Here is a 13897-nt window from a genome sequence, read left to right on the forward strand (position 1 = left end):
TGGTCTAGTGGTTTTCTCCACTTTCTTCAATTTCAGTCTGAATTTGGCAATAAGGAGTTCATGATCTGAGCCACAGTCAGCTCCCGGTCTTGTTTTTGCTGACTGTATAGAGCTCCTCCATCTTTGGCTGCAAAGAATATAATCAATCTGATTTCGGTGTTGACCATCCGATGATGTCCATGTGTCGAGTCTTCTCTTGTATTGTTGGAAGAGGGTGTTTGCTATGACCAGTGTGTTCTCTTGGCAAACATTAGCCTTTGCCCTGCTTCATTCTGTACTCAAAGGCCAAATTTGCCTGTTACTCCAGTTGTTTCTTGACTTCCTACTTTTGCATTCCAGTCTCCTATAATGAAAAGGACATCTTTTGGGGGTGTTAGTTCTAGAAGGTCTTGTAGGCCTTCATAGAACTGTTCAACTTCAGCTTCTTCAGCGTTACTGGTTGGGGCATAGACTTGGATTACCATGATATTGAATGGTTAGCCTTGGAAACGAACAGAGATCATTCTGTCGTTTTTGAGATTGCATCCAGGTACTGCATTTCAGACTCTTTTGTTGACTATGATGGCTACTCCATTTCTTCTAAGGGATTCCTGCCCACAGTAGTAGATATAATGGTCATCTGAGTTAAATCCACCCATTCCAGTCTATTTTAGTTCGCTGATTCCTAGAATGTCGACATTCACTCTTGCGATCTCCCGTTTAATCACTTCCAATTTGCCTTGATTCATGGACCTGACATTCCAGGTTCCTATGCAATATTGCTCTTTACAGCATCAGACCTTGCTTCTATCACCAGTCCCATCCACAACTGGGTGTTGGTTTAGCTTTGGCTCCATCCCTTCATTCTATCTGGAGTTATTTCTCCACTGATCTCCAGTAGCATACTGGGCACCTACTGACCTGGGGAGTTATCTTTCAGTGTCCTATCTTTTTGCCTTTTCATACTGTTCATGGGGTTCTCAAGGCAAGAATACTGAAGTGGTTTGCCATTCACTTCTCCAGTGGACCACATCTGTCAGCCTTCCTCAGCAAACAATGCAAAGAAATAAAGGGAAAAAATACAATGGGAAGAAAATTAGAGATAACAAGGGAATATTTCATGCAAAGATGAGCTCAATAAAGGACAGAAATGGTAGGGACCTAACAGAAGCAGAAGATGTTAAGAAGAGGTGGCAAGAATACACAGAAGAATTGTACAAAAAAGATCTTCATGACCCAGATAATCACAATGGTGTGATCAATCACCTAGAGCCAGACATCCTGGAATGTGAAGTCAAGTGGGCCTTAGGAGCATCACTACGAACAAAGCTGGTGGAGGTGATGGAATTCCAGTTGAGCTATTTCAAATCCTGAAAGATAATGCTGTGAAAGTGCTGCACTTTATAAGCAAATCTGGAAAACACAACAGTGGCCACAGGACTGGAAAAGGTCAGTTTTCATTCCAGTCCCAAAGAAAGGCAATGCCAAAGAATGCTCAAACTACCATATAATTGCACTCATCTCACACGCTAGTAAATACTCAAAATTCTCCAAGTCAGGCTTCAGCAATATGTGAACCGTGAACTTCCAGATGTTCAAGCTGGATTTAGAAAAGGCAGAGGAACCAGAGATCAAATTGCCAACATCTGCTGAATCATAGAAAAAACAAGAGAGTTCCAGAAAAACATCTTTTTCTGCTTTAACAAAGCCTTTGACTGTGTGGATCACCACGAACTGTGGAAAATTCTTAAAGAGATGGGAATACCAGACCACCTGACCTGCCTCTTGAGAAACCTGTATGCAGGTCAGGAAGGAAGAGTTAGAACTGGACATGGAACAACAGGCTGGTTCCAAATAGGAAAAGGAGTACATCAAGGCTATATATTGTCACCCTGCTTATTTAACTTATATGCAGAGTACATCATTAGAAATGCTGGGCTGGAGGAAGCACAAGCTATAATCAAGATTGCATGGAGAAATATCAGTAACCTCAGATATGCAGACGACACCACCCTTAAGGCAGAAAGTGAAGAAGAACTAAAGGGCCTCTTGATGAAAGTGAGAGGAGAGTGAATAAGTTGGCTTAAAGCTCAAATTCAGAAAACTAACATCATGGCATCTGGTCCCATCACTTCATGGCAAACAGATGGGGAAACAGTGGAAACAGCTGCAGATTTTATTTATTTGGGCTCCAAAATCAGTGCAGATGGTGATTGCAGCCATGAAATTAAAAGACGCTTACTCCTTGGAAGGAAAGTTATGACCAACCTAGGCAGCATATTAAAAAGCAGAGACATTACTTTGTCAACAAAGGCCTGCCTAGTCAAGGCTATGGTTTTTCCAGTAGTTATGTATGGATGTGAGAGTTGGACTTTAAAGAAAGCTGAGCACTGAAGAATTGATGCTTTTGAACTGTGGTGTTAGAGAAGACTCTTGAGAGTCCCTTGGACTGCAAGAAGATCCAACCAGTCCATCCTAAAGGAGATCAGTCCTGGGTGTTCATTGGAAGGACTGATGTTGAAGCTGAAACTCCAATACTTTGGCCACCTGTTGCAAAGAGCTGACTCTTTTGAAAAGACCCTGTTGCTGGGAAAGATTGAGGGTAGGAGGAGAAGGGGATGACAGAGGATGAGATAGTTGGATGGCATCACCGGCTCAAAAGACTTGGGTTTGGGTGGACTCCAGGAGTTGGTGATGGACAAGGAGGCCTGGTGTGGTGCAGTTAATGGGGTCGTAAAGAGCTGGAGGACATGACTGAGCAACTGAACTGTAGAAACTTAAGGTGTTTTAATTAAAAAAAAAAGCAAAACATTTATCCACAAGAATAGGGATAACAGAAAAGAAAAGAAAATTTGGGGAGCTGCAACAAAATTTGGGGAGCTGCAAAGTGGCTGGATGAATGGTAACAGAGTAGACCAAGGCAAACTCTAAGGAAATAGTAAGAAAAATCTAAGAGTTCATCAACTGACATCACGTAATAGACAAAAGGCTCAAGGATTTGTACCAGTTAATCTTGGAAGTGGGGATGAAAAGTAGGAGAAATTATTAAGAAGAAGTTAGATCAAAGGTCCCCTCCCCAATGCTGCCATTAGTGAACTATTCACTACAAAGACACAGAATACATACAAAGAATGACAAGACATATAAAGACATACAAAGAATGACAAGAGGTTCATTCACTGAGAAGGAAAACAGAAAGTGACTAGATGGCATTTACCTAAAAGGAGGTAAGCACAGGATTAAATGAACACATACATAACTGAATGCTGGGTCCCTCAGCAATTAACTCCCAGCCAGCCACTGACCCCTACACAGGAGAACAGTGAGTCTTTTCTGGGGAATCTTAGCTGAAAAGACTCCAAAGATCCTAACTCGAATTGTTCCTCAACAAATGGTCCACACTTCGGTGAAGCTCACAGTCAGCAAAGCCTATGTTCTTACAGCACTTGCAACCATGAGCAGATAAACAAGATAGCCAAGGAAAGCCCCTAATAAAATGGTTCTCAACACTGCTTGAACAGAGAAATCACTTATTAGTAGAAAGCTTTTAAAAATATTGATGCCTGGGTCCCAACTCCATTCAACTGTTCTGGGGTGGTACCTAATCACCGGGATTTTTTAAGACTTCCTGTATTATCATACTGTGCAGTCAATCATACTGTGCAGTCAAGTTTAATAAACACAACTCTTAACACCACATGCACGAAAAAAAGAACAGGTTGATGTATATAAACATTCAGTAAACAAAAAGAAACTCTTCAAAATTAATATGTGCTAGCACAACTGGAATAGTCAATCGAAGGTTTGGAAGACTAACTGTTAAAATCTCCCAGATTGCAGAGCAAAAAAAAAAAAAAACCACACAAAAAATAAGAGAATCATAAGACCAGTCCAAAGATTTCAGAAAAAGAAAACAAAGAAATTGGAGAGGAGGAATAGTAAAGATTGCTAACAAGAAAGACTCCAACAGCAACTCTGGAAACAAGAAAACACTGCCATTAAAATTCTTAATAATCACTACCAACCTAAAAATTCCACACTTAACCAAACTAACAAATGTGAGGATAGAATAAAGACATTTTTCATTTCTTAAGACTCACTCAAGGCCTTGCTCAAAAGAGTCTGTAAACTCACTGGGTAGCTAATGCCAGACTACAACCCTAGACTCTATATTCAGCTTATCTTCTCCAGGGAGATTTCAACTAAAAAATAATGAGCTTTCTTTTTGCTCTTTACCCAGTTTTAGTGTTTACCTTTCACATTCACTGTTTTATTAGATTAATAAAGCATTTGAGGAAAAATACTTGCATCAGAATACCTGAGACACATATTCAAATACTGGATTAAACATACACTGAAATATTGGAATTAAAGGAAAAGTCAAGAGAAATAAACAAGAAACTAAATGTATACTTTAAAAATAAAACCCATTTCAATACCAAAAAATCATCCTCCATAAAAAAAGAATGTTGTAATCATGCAATGTTGCAATTAAAATGAAAAACTTTGGCAAAATATCACTTTGTATTGCAATACTGTTTACTAACCTCTGATTCATCACCCTTCTCTCTGTAAGCAGTAGCAATACTGGTCTGAACAGCCTTAATCCATGCCTGGCGCAGTTTTTCAGAATCTGCCTGAAGCATACAACTTCTAAAAGGAAATAACATTTTTTTCTCAGACACTAAATTAACCCAAAAAATAAGGTTTATTTTTTGTCAACTTTGCTATATAATAATTTTCTAACAAAAAATAATGTGTTGAAAGGTTTTATTTCACTATCTTTAGGTAGTATGTTCATAAAGAAATCAAGAAGCCAATGAAATAAATTACCTACTGAAAACAAATCACCTATTCTGTGTATTAAAAAAAAAAACTTTAAATTTGCCACATAAAATAACATTAATATTTTTCATTGGGTAGACATATGAAACAAGTTATCAAAGAAATTTATCTGATATATGACTTCAGCTCATTACCATGACAGTTAAAATGTTTCCATATAGCCATAGTAATCATCAGAATTTAAGGACTATGATACTGCATAAAAGTTACATAAATATCTGACTTATAATCTTTAATATGTGTGTGATCATTCATAATTCAAATTTAATTTGAGAACACTTTTTTCCTCTTTAGCTCTTACAGTCACAACTGAAACAAATCTTTCTGTATTCTGGAAAGTTCTTTAAGACAACCTATAGAAACACAAAAACAACTCTCAAATTCTTTAGAACCACTCACTTTGTTGGAGAGACCACCTCAAAGCAGAATCGTCGTTCTATGTCCTCACAATGTTTCACTGTGCAGAGCCTGAGATCCTCCACCACCACAGTGGGATTATCCTACAACAAGGAAACAAAACTCCTGTATTTATCAGCCTAGGCTTTAAATATCACTACCTATAAAAATATACTTAAAAACAGTACTTGGAAAAAAAAAAACAGTACTTGGAATAAATGGTCTAATTTTAAAGGTTTATATTTGATCTTATTTTAGATCAGAAATAGGAGTTATCAATATAGATATAACTAATTCTGTATAAAGGTAATTATGTCCTATTAATTTTATCTGCCTCATAAAACTGCTGTATAAGAATTAAATGAAATAGTTCATATAAACTTAGTCCAACACTTCACAGTCAATTAGCAGGTGCTCAATAAATGTTAGCTTCCTGTTAATTTTCTTCCATTTTCTTTCAAATCGATTTTTCTCCTGATCCCCACTCACATATAATAAAAGCCACTCTCCTCCAAAAAAGAAGCCTTTCACGAGTCTAGTTTTAATAACTGAAAGAAAAATAAAAAGCTTATACATGCTTCTTAAAATATCTAAGAAAATGAGAATTTTTTAAATCATTTTTTAGTACTTTATTCAAAACCAAGCTTATCAGGGTAGAAAAAAAACATGAACTGAATAGTTAAAGAATTTGTATGAAATAAACCTGCTACCATAGAACCTAGCAAGTAAAATTTCACATTGTGTCATCTCAAGAGGAAAGTAGGTGGGTATTTGAAATTTACAGTTGAACATATTATTCATAAAGGTTAATTAGGTAAAAATCAAATCATCAATTAACTAATAGTTCTTTTCTCTAATTATCTTTAACATTGTCAAGTCACATATAATCTCATTATACCTTTCCATTAAATGAAAATACCTCCCTCTTAAAATCAGGCTAAAGAAAACAAATAGATAAAAACAATATTAACAAATTTAGAAGTTTCTATTTAAATTAATTCAAGCTTATATTTTAATGTAATTGTTAACCCTTCTCTATTACCACTTTTGGTCGTAAGGTGGTATTTCTTAAACGCAACCTTTCCTTTAGCACCAAAACAGTATTAGGGAATTCCTGTCTCACAAATGGACAAAGAAATATGTGAAGAAATAAAAGTAGTAATCCTGAGACACACAACAATCCATCTCAAAGACAGGAATTAAGAATTCAGTAAACAATGTTGATACTTTCCACTCCTGAGTCCTATTATACATATCCAAACATAAAACTAACAAATGATAATTTTGCACACATATATATTTACGAACTTCAGTGCTATACCAAGAGGAACAGATAAAAACTGGAGGATTCAATGGGTTTTTACTTAATTACTTAACAAAACACCTACCTTAAACTTTTTCTGGTAAACCAACTGATTATTCTGTATTGAAAACCAGCGTCTAAATAAATATAAAATAGATTACATTTTCACAAACATAATTTATTTCAGTTGTTGTTAGAAACAAAATATTTGAGAAAGCACTAGAAAATCAGTTTATAGTAATTAAGTTTTTAGAAGAGCATTGTTTTGTTTTGCTTTATATAAACTGATGTCAATGAGACAACTACTGAAATTAAAAATTTCAGGCAATTTTAAAACCACAGAATAAGAAAATAAAACTACTATAGTTTTTATTCATTTTTACGTCCGAAATTTATACCCTAACAAAAGTTGTTATACTTTGTGCCATTATCAAATAATAATTTTTTTAAAAATAAAAATTTAGCTTTTTGAGCTTCCCCAAAAATAACTAAAGCTTTCCCCCAAAATAATTTGCTTGTGTTATAAAGTAGAAATAAATTTATATTATAAATAAGACTATTCATTTGTATACAATAAAAGACCGAAACAAATGGTGCTTTGTTGTCAACCTTTCTGCACCTAATTCAACAAGCATTTGATCTGTAAAGCAAAACAGAAAATTATATCATCCTTTTAGAAATGATATCAAATAGGAGACTGTTGCCAATTCACTTGGCCTTACTTTCATGTAAAATACTTCTTAGCAGAAAAATCAAAGTTATTACTAAAAATGAGTCACCCAATTATTTATATTGTTCTGCTCATTACTGTAAATTAATTGACATTTTACTTGCAATCTTCTTCAGAAGAAAAAACTAACCTATGTATGGCATATTTACTAATTCTAATTTATTAAAACAATAAAAGACCTGAAGACTTACAAAAAAAAAAAAAAAAAAATCACAGCCAAAAGCCATTCATAAAAGGAAGCAAAAATTCTCATCAAGCATGAAAGGTAAAACAATATTTGAGTCATTATTTTAAAATTAGTTACATGTGAGATGATTTCTATTGTAAACATTAGTTATTAATCTATTAGCAGATAGAGATTCTACCTTTTCATTGATACTAATACAAAGCACTAAAAATTGTATTTAGACGTGTTTAGAACTTCTATTTCAAAAAATTTAAGTTAATTCTCCAAGGCTGAGAAAATGATTAGATGCTTTTCTATTTTTAAGCTAGACAGATTGTTAGGTTTTCTTGCTATTTAAAAAGGTATTCACCTTTACCATTAAAATACAGATTTGTTAAACAAGCATCTAGATAAAAACCAAGTCGGTTGCCTCTAAACACAAATCATCAAGAGATGGGCTAGAAAAGGAAGAACTTCTGGGTCTCTTTGTTCTGGGACACATGGTTGGTTAGAAATGTTAAAGGAAGTACCTCCAAACAAACAAAATGGTGCAGCCCTGCCACATGGGATGACATGCAATGGAAATAATCTCTGATACTGATTCATGTATTATTTTAAAAATCATTTGAAGTAAACTATATTAATAAAAATTCTTAAGTTTTATATATAGTAATACTATATAATTTGATGAAAAACTACAAAGAATTTCACTGAACAATGGAAAAGCAACCAGGTAAACTTTTAATGCTTCTGAGGTCATCAGAAAGTAAATTTCTTTTGACCTGCTGAATCTTAGAATAATAGCCTCTAAACATAAAAACAAAATACTAGATAAAAACTTATGGTTTTTTTGTTAGATTCTGTTTGATTATTAACTTTATAGATCATTTATATTTCTGAAACTTAGTTCCCCTGCCATTTATCTGCTTATGAGGAACTTTCTCACATCATCAATTTTTGTTTATATTATAAATTCAAGACACTATGAATTCATCTTAATTTGACATCTCCTAAGTGAAAAAAAATCACAACTATCCTGGGTAGAAAAAAATTTTAATTGCTAAACTCAGTATGTCTTATGATACTATCTCCCCTCCTCTATCATTAAAAAAAAAAAAAGAGCTAACTATACTCATTTACATTGATCAAGACTTTTATCAGGTAAGCAAAATAAAATATAATCTTTGCTCCTATAGAATAATCCTAGTTATTATTAAGACCTCCAATAAAAGGAAAAATATCACAGTCTACCGGATATGGAAAAATATTTAATACTTCAAGCTCATGCCACCCACAATTTGAAGATACCTTAAAAGGTAATTAAATAATAAAAAAGACAAATGTTGGAAAGCATTATGCTGACAACTATACTATATTCTACAAGATTCATAAACTGACCAAAAAGCCAAAATATAAGTATTCAAAAGTGAAATTTTTTAGGTTTTAAGAAAACTAAGACACCACTTTATATCTATCTCAAATTGAGACAACTCAATATAATAAAAATTTTAGACCAAAATTTTCATTCATAAACAAATATTAGTTTTTAAATATCAATGAGAGCTTCTATACGACAAAATTGAGGGGGAATACATTAAAAAATAAGTATCTTTTACAATTTTTGAACACTAGTCCCAGGACTTACTTGAAATCAAGAACAGGGGTAAAAGCCAAACTTTTAAATCTTTATCACTCTTTATCTTTAAAAGTAGAAGCTTTATCACTAAAACCATACAAATGATGGGTTCATGTGCAGATTCCTATAGATGCCAAATAGTTAACATTTAATAAAATTAAAAGCTTGAACATATACATGTTCCTTTATTTAAAATTCAATTTAGTTTTCACAAGGAAAAAGACCAAAGTGGTAAAACAAACAAAAAAGCTAGGAATTGGCAATGTTTCTTTTAAACATAATTAATAAGGTGATTACCAAAGAGACTAATACCTAACTACTATTTCAAAAATTTAAAAAGCATTTACTAGCTTATTTCCCCTAAAAAATACATACCTACATATATACATATGTGTGTGTGTGCGTATAAATATGTGTGTGTGTGTGTGTACACATACACACATACATACATACTCATAGTACTCGTATTACTGAAGCTATGTCTTCTTTGGACAACTATTTACACATCAGATGTTCCTTTCCAGATTAAAACAAATTGAGGATTATAAGCAATGAAACGGTATAATTCTGTTCCTCAAATAAGATGTTTACATTTTCTTCCCAATTTAAAACATAAAGAGACTTTATATCCATTGCAAGTAATCCAACTGAAATGCAGGTTAATTACGAGCTTTCTCGTGCCAAAGAGGAAGTTGGAGTAAGGCAGGGGTGAGGGGAAGGAAGCCATTTGGTACCTGATATGATCGGGCTTTTTCCTGTCATGTGAAAAAATGGGGCAGGATTAAAACATAAGGGAAAGGTGGTAAAAGAATGAAAACGCAAATGTGCAAAATAAGCAAAGGACTAGCATGATATGAAAATAAAGCAAGAATTAAAGGAACCAGCTTAAGCTCATAACCTAACAAAAGAACCAAGAATATCTGTTGCATTTTGCTGATACTATATATATACGCATTTATACAACTAATTCCAACACTTAGGAATCTGAAAGGCTAATATTTTATAAATATTCAAAATATTCTTCAAAGCATTATGGCAGGGAAAATTCTGTATACTCTACTATTGAGAATATTCACACAATTTACTATTATTGGGAGTTATCTACCTCTATGATTATAGCTCTAAAATATAAATAGTACCTTTCCTCATCTTAAAAAATTAAAGAAAACAATCACTACAGCTATGTCTACATAAACCTGAAACAAATGAGAACATTTCAAAAGGAAAAGCTCCTCCCACCGGCTCATCCTCTCTTCATCAAACGATAGCAGACACTCTAAGGCCACACATAAGTAGAGTTTATCTTTAGTCTATGTATGCACTTCTTATTTCTATCTGTACTAGAAACAGAATACTTTAAGATACTGTATAATGCATTTTATGCTTTTAGCTACATTTTCCAATTTAACAAAGACCGAGCACAGTGTTAATTATTCCACTTCCTCATTAGTTTTAACAGTTCATTACTAAATAATGCTAATATTTAATTATTTTTATTGTTCCTTCGTACTTTCTAAATTTATCATGAAAAGCAAAAGAAAAATACAGGTATTAGTAATCCATCTAGCTCTGACTTGAGCTTGAAATGAAGTCGCCACACTGAGAAGATGGCCTGGAAAGACTATTTTGTAGATACCACATCTTCAAAAAATATATATTACAGACATTTAAAAATCTTGAGACACTACAAATTAGAAATCTGAAACCAACGAGAAACAACCTCAACAATTCACATAAGACATAAAACATTTCACTTCTTACACCATTTCAATCATACCACATAAAAATACCATCTCTTTGGTTAAATTTCAGATTATAGAATGATGCTTTCAAAATATACTTAGATTTTATGAAGTATAGCATCAGGTTTTAAAACTGACTGGAAATTCCTAGTCAAATTCACATTTCTCTCAGGAAGATCTTTTTTAAAAGGTGACTCTGAAATATGTGTGCTTCTAGTCCATAAAGCTATAGACAAAAGCAAATTTGTCATCATATGACTGAAACCTCTCAGAGTGACTACAAGAAAGTATGTTTCCTAAAAATAATCCACAAACAACCTTAAAAAAAAAAAAAAGTGGGCAGAAAAAATTCTGTATGCCGGAACAGTTGAATTTCTGGATTTTTGTAGCTAAGGCACAAATATCACAAATACACAGTCTTTTATTCAGAGGCTTATAAAATATATTAAGCTGGACATAGAACTTACTAGACAAGTAGGAAAGAGTCTGAGATTATATATAGGTAAAAGGAAATTATTTGCAGATATTTCCTGAGACTAGATTTTTGGTAACCTCATATAAAAAAAATTTTTGATACATTCCAAATTTTTAAAATTGAAAAGCAGAAGAGAATTCTAAGTAACATTTAAGAGACTTCTCTTTCTTCTCCCTTTTATAGTTATTGACCTATAACCTGTAAAATATTTAAGACTTTTGTTAAAAGGTTGCTGACTTCTGTCTTTGACAAGAGTTTCTTATGTTTATATGCTATATTATTTATAAGTCTGCTTTTAATTAGTGTTCTCATCAAAATATTCTTTAAAGGTATATGAAAATGAATAATTTGCTATTTATAATTTATTCCTAATAATGCAAACGCATTAGGAAACTTTTTAAAAATAGTTTTTAAACTATTTTTGTTGTTGTTTTTACCAAAGCTGTATCTTATCTTATCAAAATACAGACTGTTTGGCATTTTCATAGCAACTTTCCTAAAACGCTAGGTTTTGAGCCTCAATTTTGTCACAAACCAAGTATATGACCTTGAATGAGCAAACACGTCCCTGCACTTCCATTTTCTTTACTAAATATCAGGGTGTTAACTACAATCTATGATTTTAATCAATAACTGTTATCCTACCACATAGAAATGGCATCTCCTTTAAAAGGTGGCATCATTTTCAAAGTTACTATCATTCTTACTTGGCAAATGGTAGGTAACATATCTGCAATTGAGAATTTAATAGCTATTCTCTACTGATTTTAGTTATGGTTTAATGTCTATGCCGATTAATAAAATTCATGAAACATATGAGAACAAAAAGATCCATGCTTGAATCAATTAATTTTCTTCTGTTGTCCTAAATGGGAATGTAATTTTCCACTAACACTTATTGTGCTTCATTTTTAAGTCTGCGAGCATTTCTGATTAAGAGTACTCCATGGAAGTTCATTTCATTTCTTCTTAACATAATGGTATGGTTTTTATGGATTTATTGTATTTTCACTGTGTTAAATTTTAAGAAAGTTGTTTTGAAATCTGAAGGTTAAAATTCAATTCTAACATTACCTCATGAAATTGTACTAGTTGAAAACTCTTTATTAAAAAAATTTCACAATCATACTATTTCTTATATGAATTTCCTACTCTGGCCAGGGAAATTTGCCAGGAAAGGCTTAAAAGATTATCGGCTTAATTTTTACAGTTTAGAAAACAAAATTTCAATTTTACATTTTTACTTTACAACAGTTAAAACTTTCTTTCTTAACCAGGCCATCTGAGTAGATCCTCCTATATTCTCAAGTATTATTTTTAAAGTTCTACATCACTCAAAGAAACTTAATATCAAATACAATCACCATTCTTTCCCATTTATATTCATTCTCAGGTAAAGAACAATTACTTCAAATACAACACACCATGTCCCACTTAAACATCTGACAATATCAAATGCTAGGGAGATACTCAAGGACACTGACACTAAATTGATACAAATAACACTGATACAGTGATACTAAAATGACATTTGAAAATAATAGTAAATATTTTTTTAATATAACCTCATCACCAAGAACTCAAAATAAGTGCACTAAAAATCCATTTCAATATTTTGAATATTCAAGCATAATCGTTTCCAGTTAAATTAGCAAAAATGTATACCAAATTAAACTTACCAAGAAAATTCTATTTATTTTGCTAATGTCCATTTTTTAAAAAAAGAAAACAATCTTCTCTATCATTAAGTGAATTCATATCCTGTTCAAGTAGCAAATAAAATATACACATTCAACCAATAATATAATAGTAATTAAATCAATTAACCAGAATCTGATACTATTCTCAACTATTACAAAATAATTCTTTTTTTTTCCATGAAGGAGTTATCCTTAAATAAAAGACTAATCACTGCTATTCAGAAAGATGATCCAGAGACAATCACTCTTTCCTTTTGCCTTCATGTCTGAAATGATTTCACTTTATTAATACATGAGAAATATAATAAAATATTTTACACATTCATTTAAAAGATATTTACTTGATCAACATTTATTTTAAACAATCAGTTTAGAAAAAACATTTAAGTTTTCAGTAGGCATCAAGTTAAGAAAAAAGGAGTACCAGCTGCCACATACACTTCACATATAAAATTCATCCCATATTCTAAAAAGCCTGGTTAAAGTTATTGAAAAGATCAAAAAACCAGGATCACCTCACTTAAAGATTCACAAGCCAAAATTAAGTAAATATGTACATAAACACGCATACAAAGGAGGAACCCAAAAAAAGGAAAAAAGCCCACTTGTCCTATTCATCCATTATACTCAATATATAACTTGCAATCAGATCTATTTCATAGCAAATACCAGAGGAAGCTCACATCTAAAAACTTATTCATTGTAGTAACCTAGTCATTACAAACCAAGCATTATAAAAACTCTTCTTGCTTCCTGATTTAAACTTTGCTTAAATTTTACAATTTAGATTTGCTAGTGTTATTTTTCACTTGCTTCTTAAGGCCTTTTTCCTAGAGGGGCAACTTATCTCCAATACACATAGTTCAGAAAAGTTACTAGGGACTGTGAATGTAGAGAATTATGAAGGAAAGAGTCACTAAACCCC

General features: G+C 32.6%; 1 protein-coding gene across 1 annotated transcript in view; it reads right to left on the bottom strand.

Annotated features, from left to right (window-relative positions):
- Window positions 1-13897, bottom strand: part of ACAP2 (ArfGAP with coiled-coil, ankyrin repeat and PH domains 2) — a 154284-nt gene that overhangs the window by 26113 nt on the left and 114274 nt on the right. Inside the window, exons 11-13 of the mRNA XM_061166864.1 lie at window positions 6609-6660; window positions 5224-5324; window positions 4527-4632 (exon numbers count right to left, since the gene is read on the bottom strand). Coding sequence (XP_061022847.1) covers window positions 4527-4632; window positions 5224-5324; window positions 6609-6660 — 259 coding nt within the window. The remainder of the gene's footprint in view (window positions 1-4526; window positions 4633-5223; window positions 5325-6608; window positions 6661-13897) is intronic.

The sequence above is a fragment of the Dama dama genome, chromosome 19, assembly GCF_033118175.1.
Source record: "Dama dama isolate Ldn47 chromosome 19, ASM3311817v1, whole genome shotgun sequence".
Lineage (NCBI taxonomy): Eukaryota > Metazoa > Chordata > Mammalia > Artiodactyla > Cervidae > Dama > Dama dama.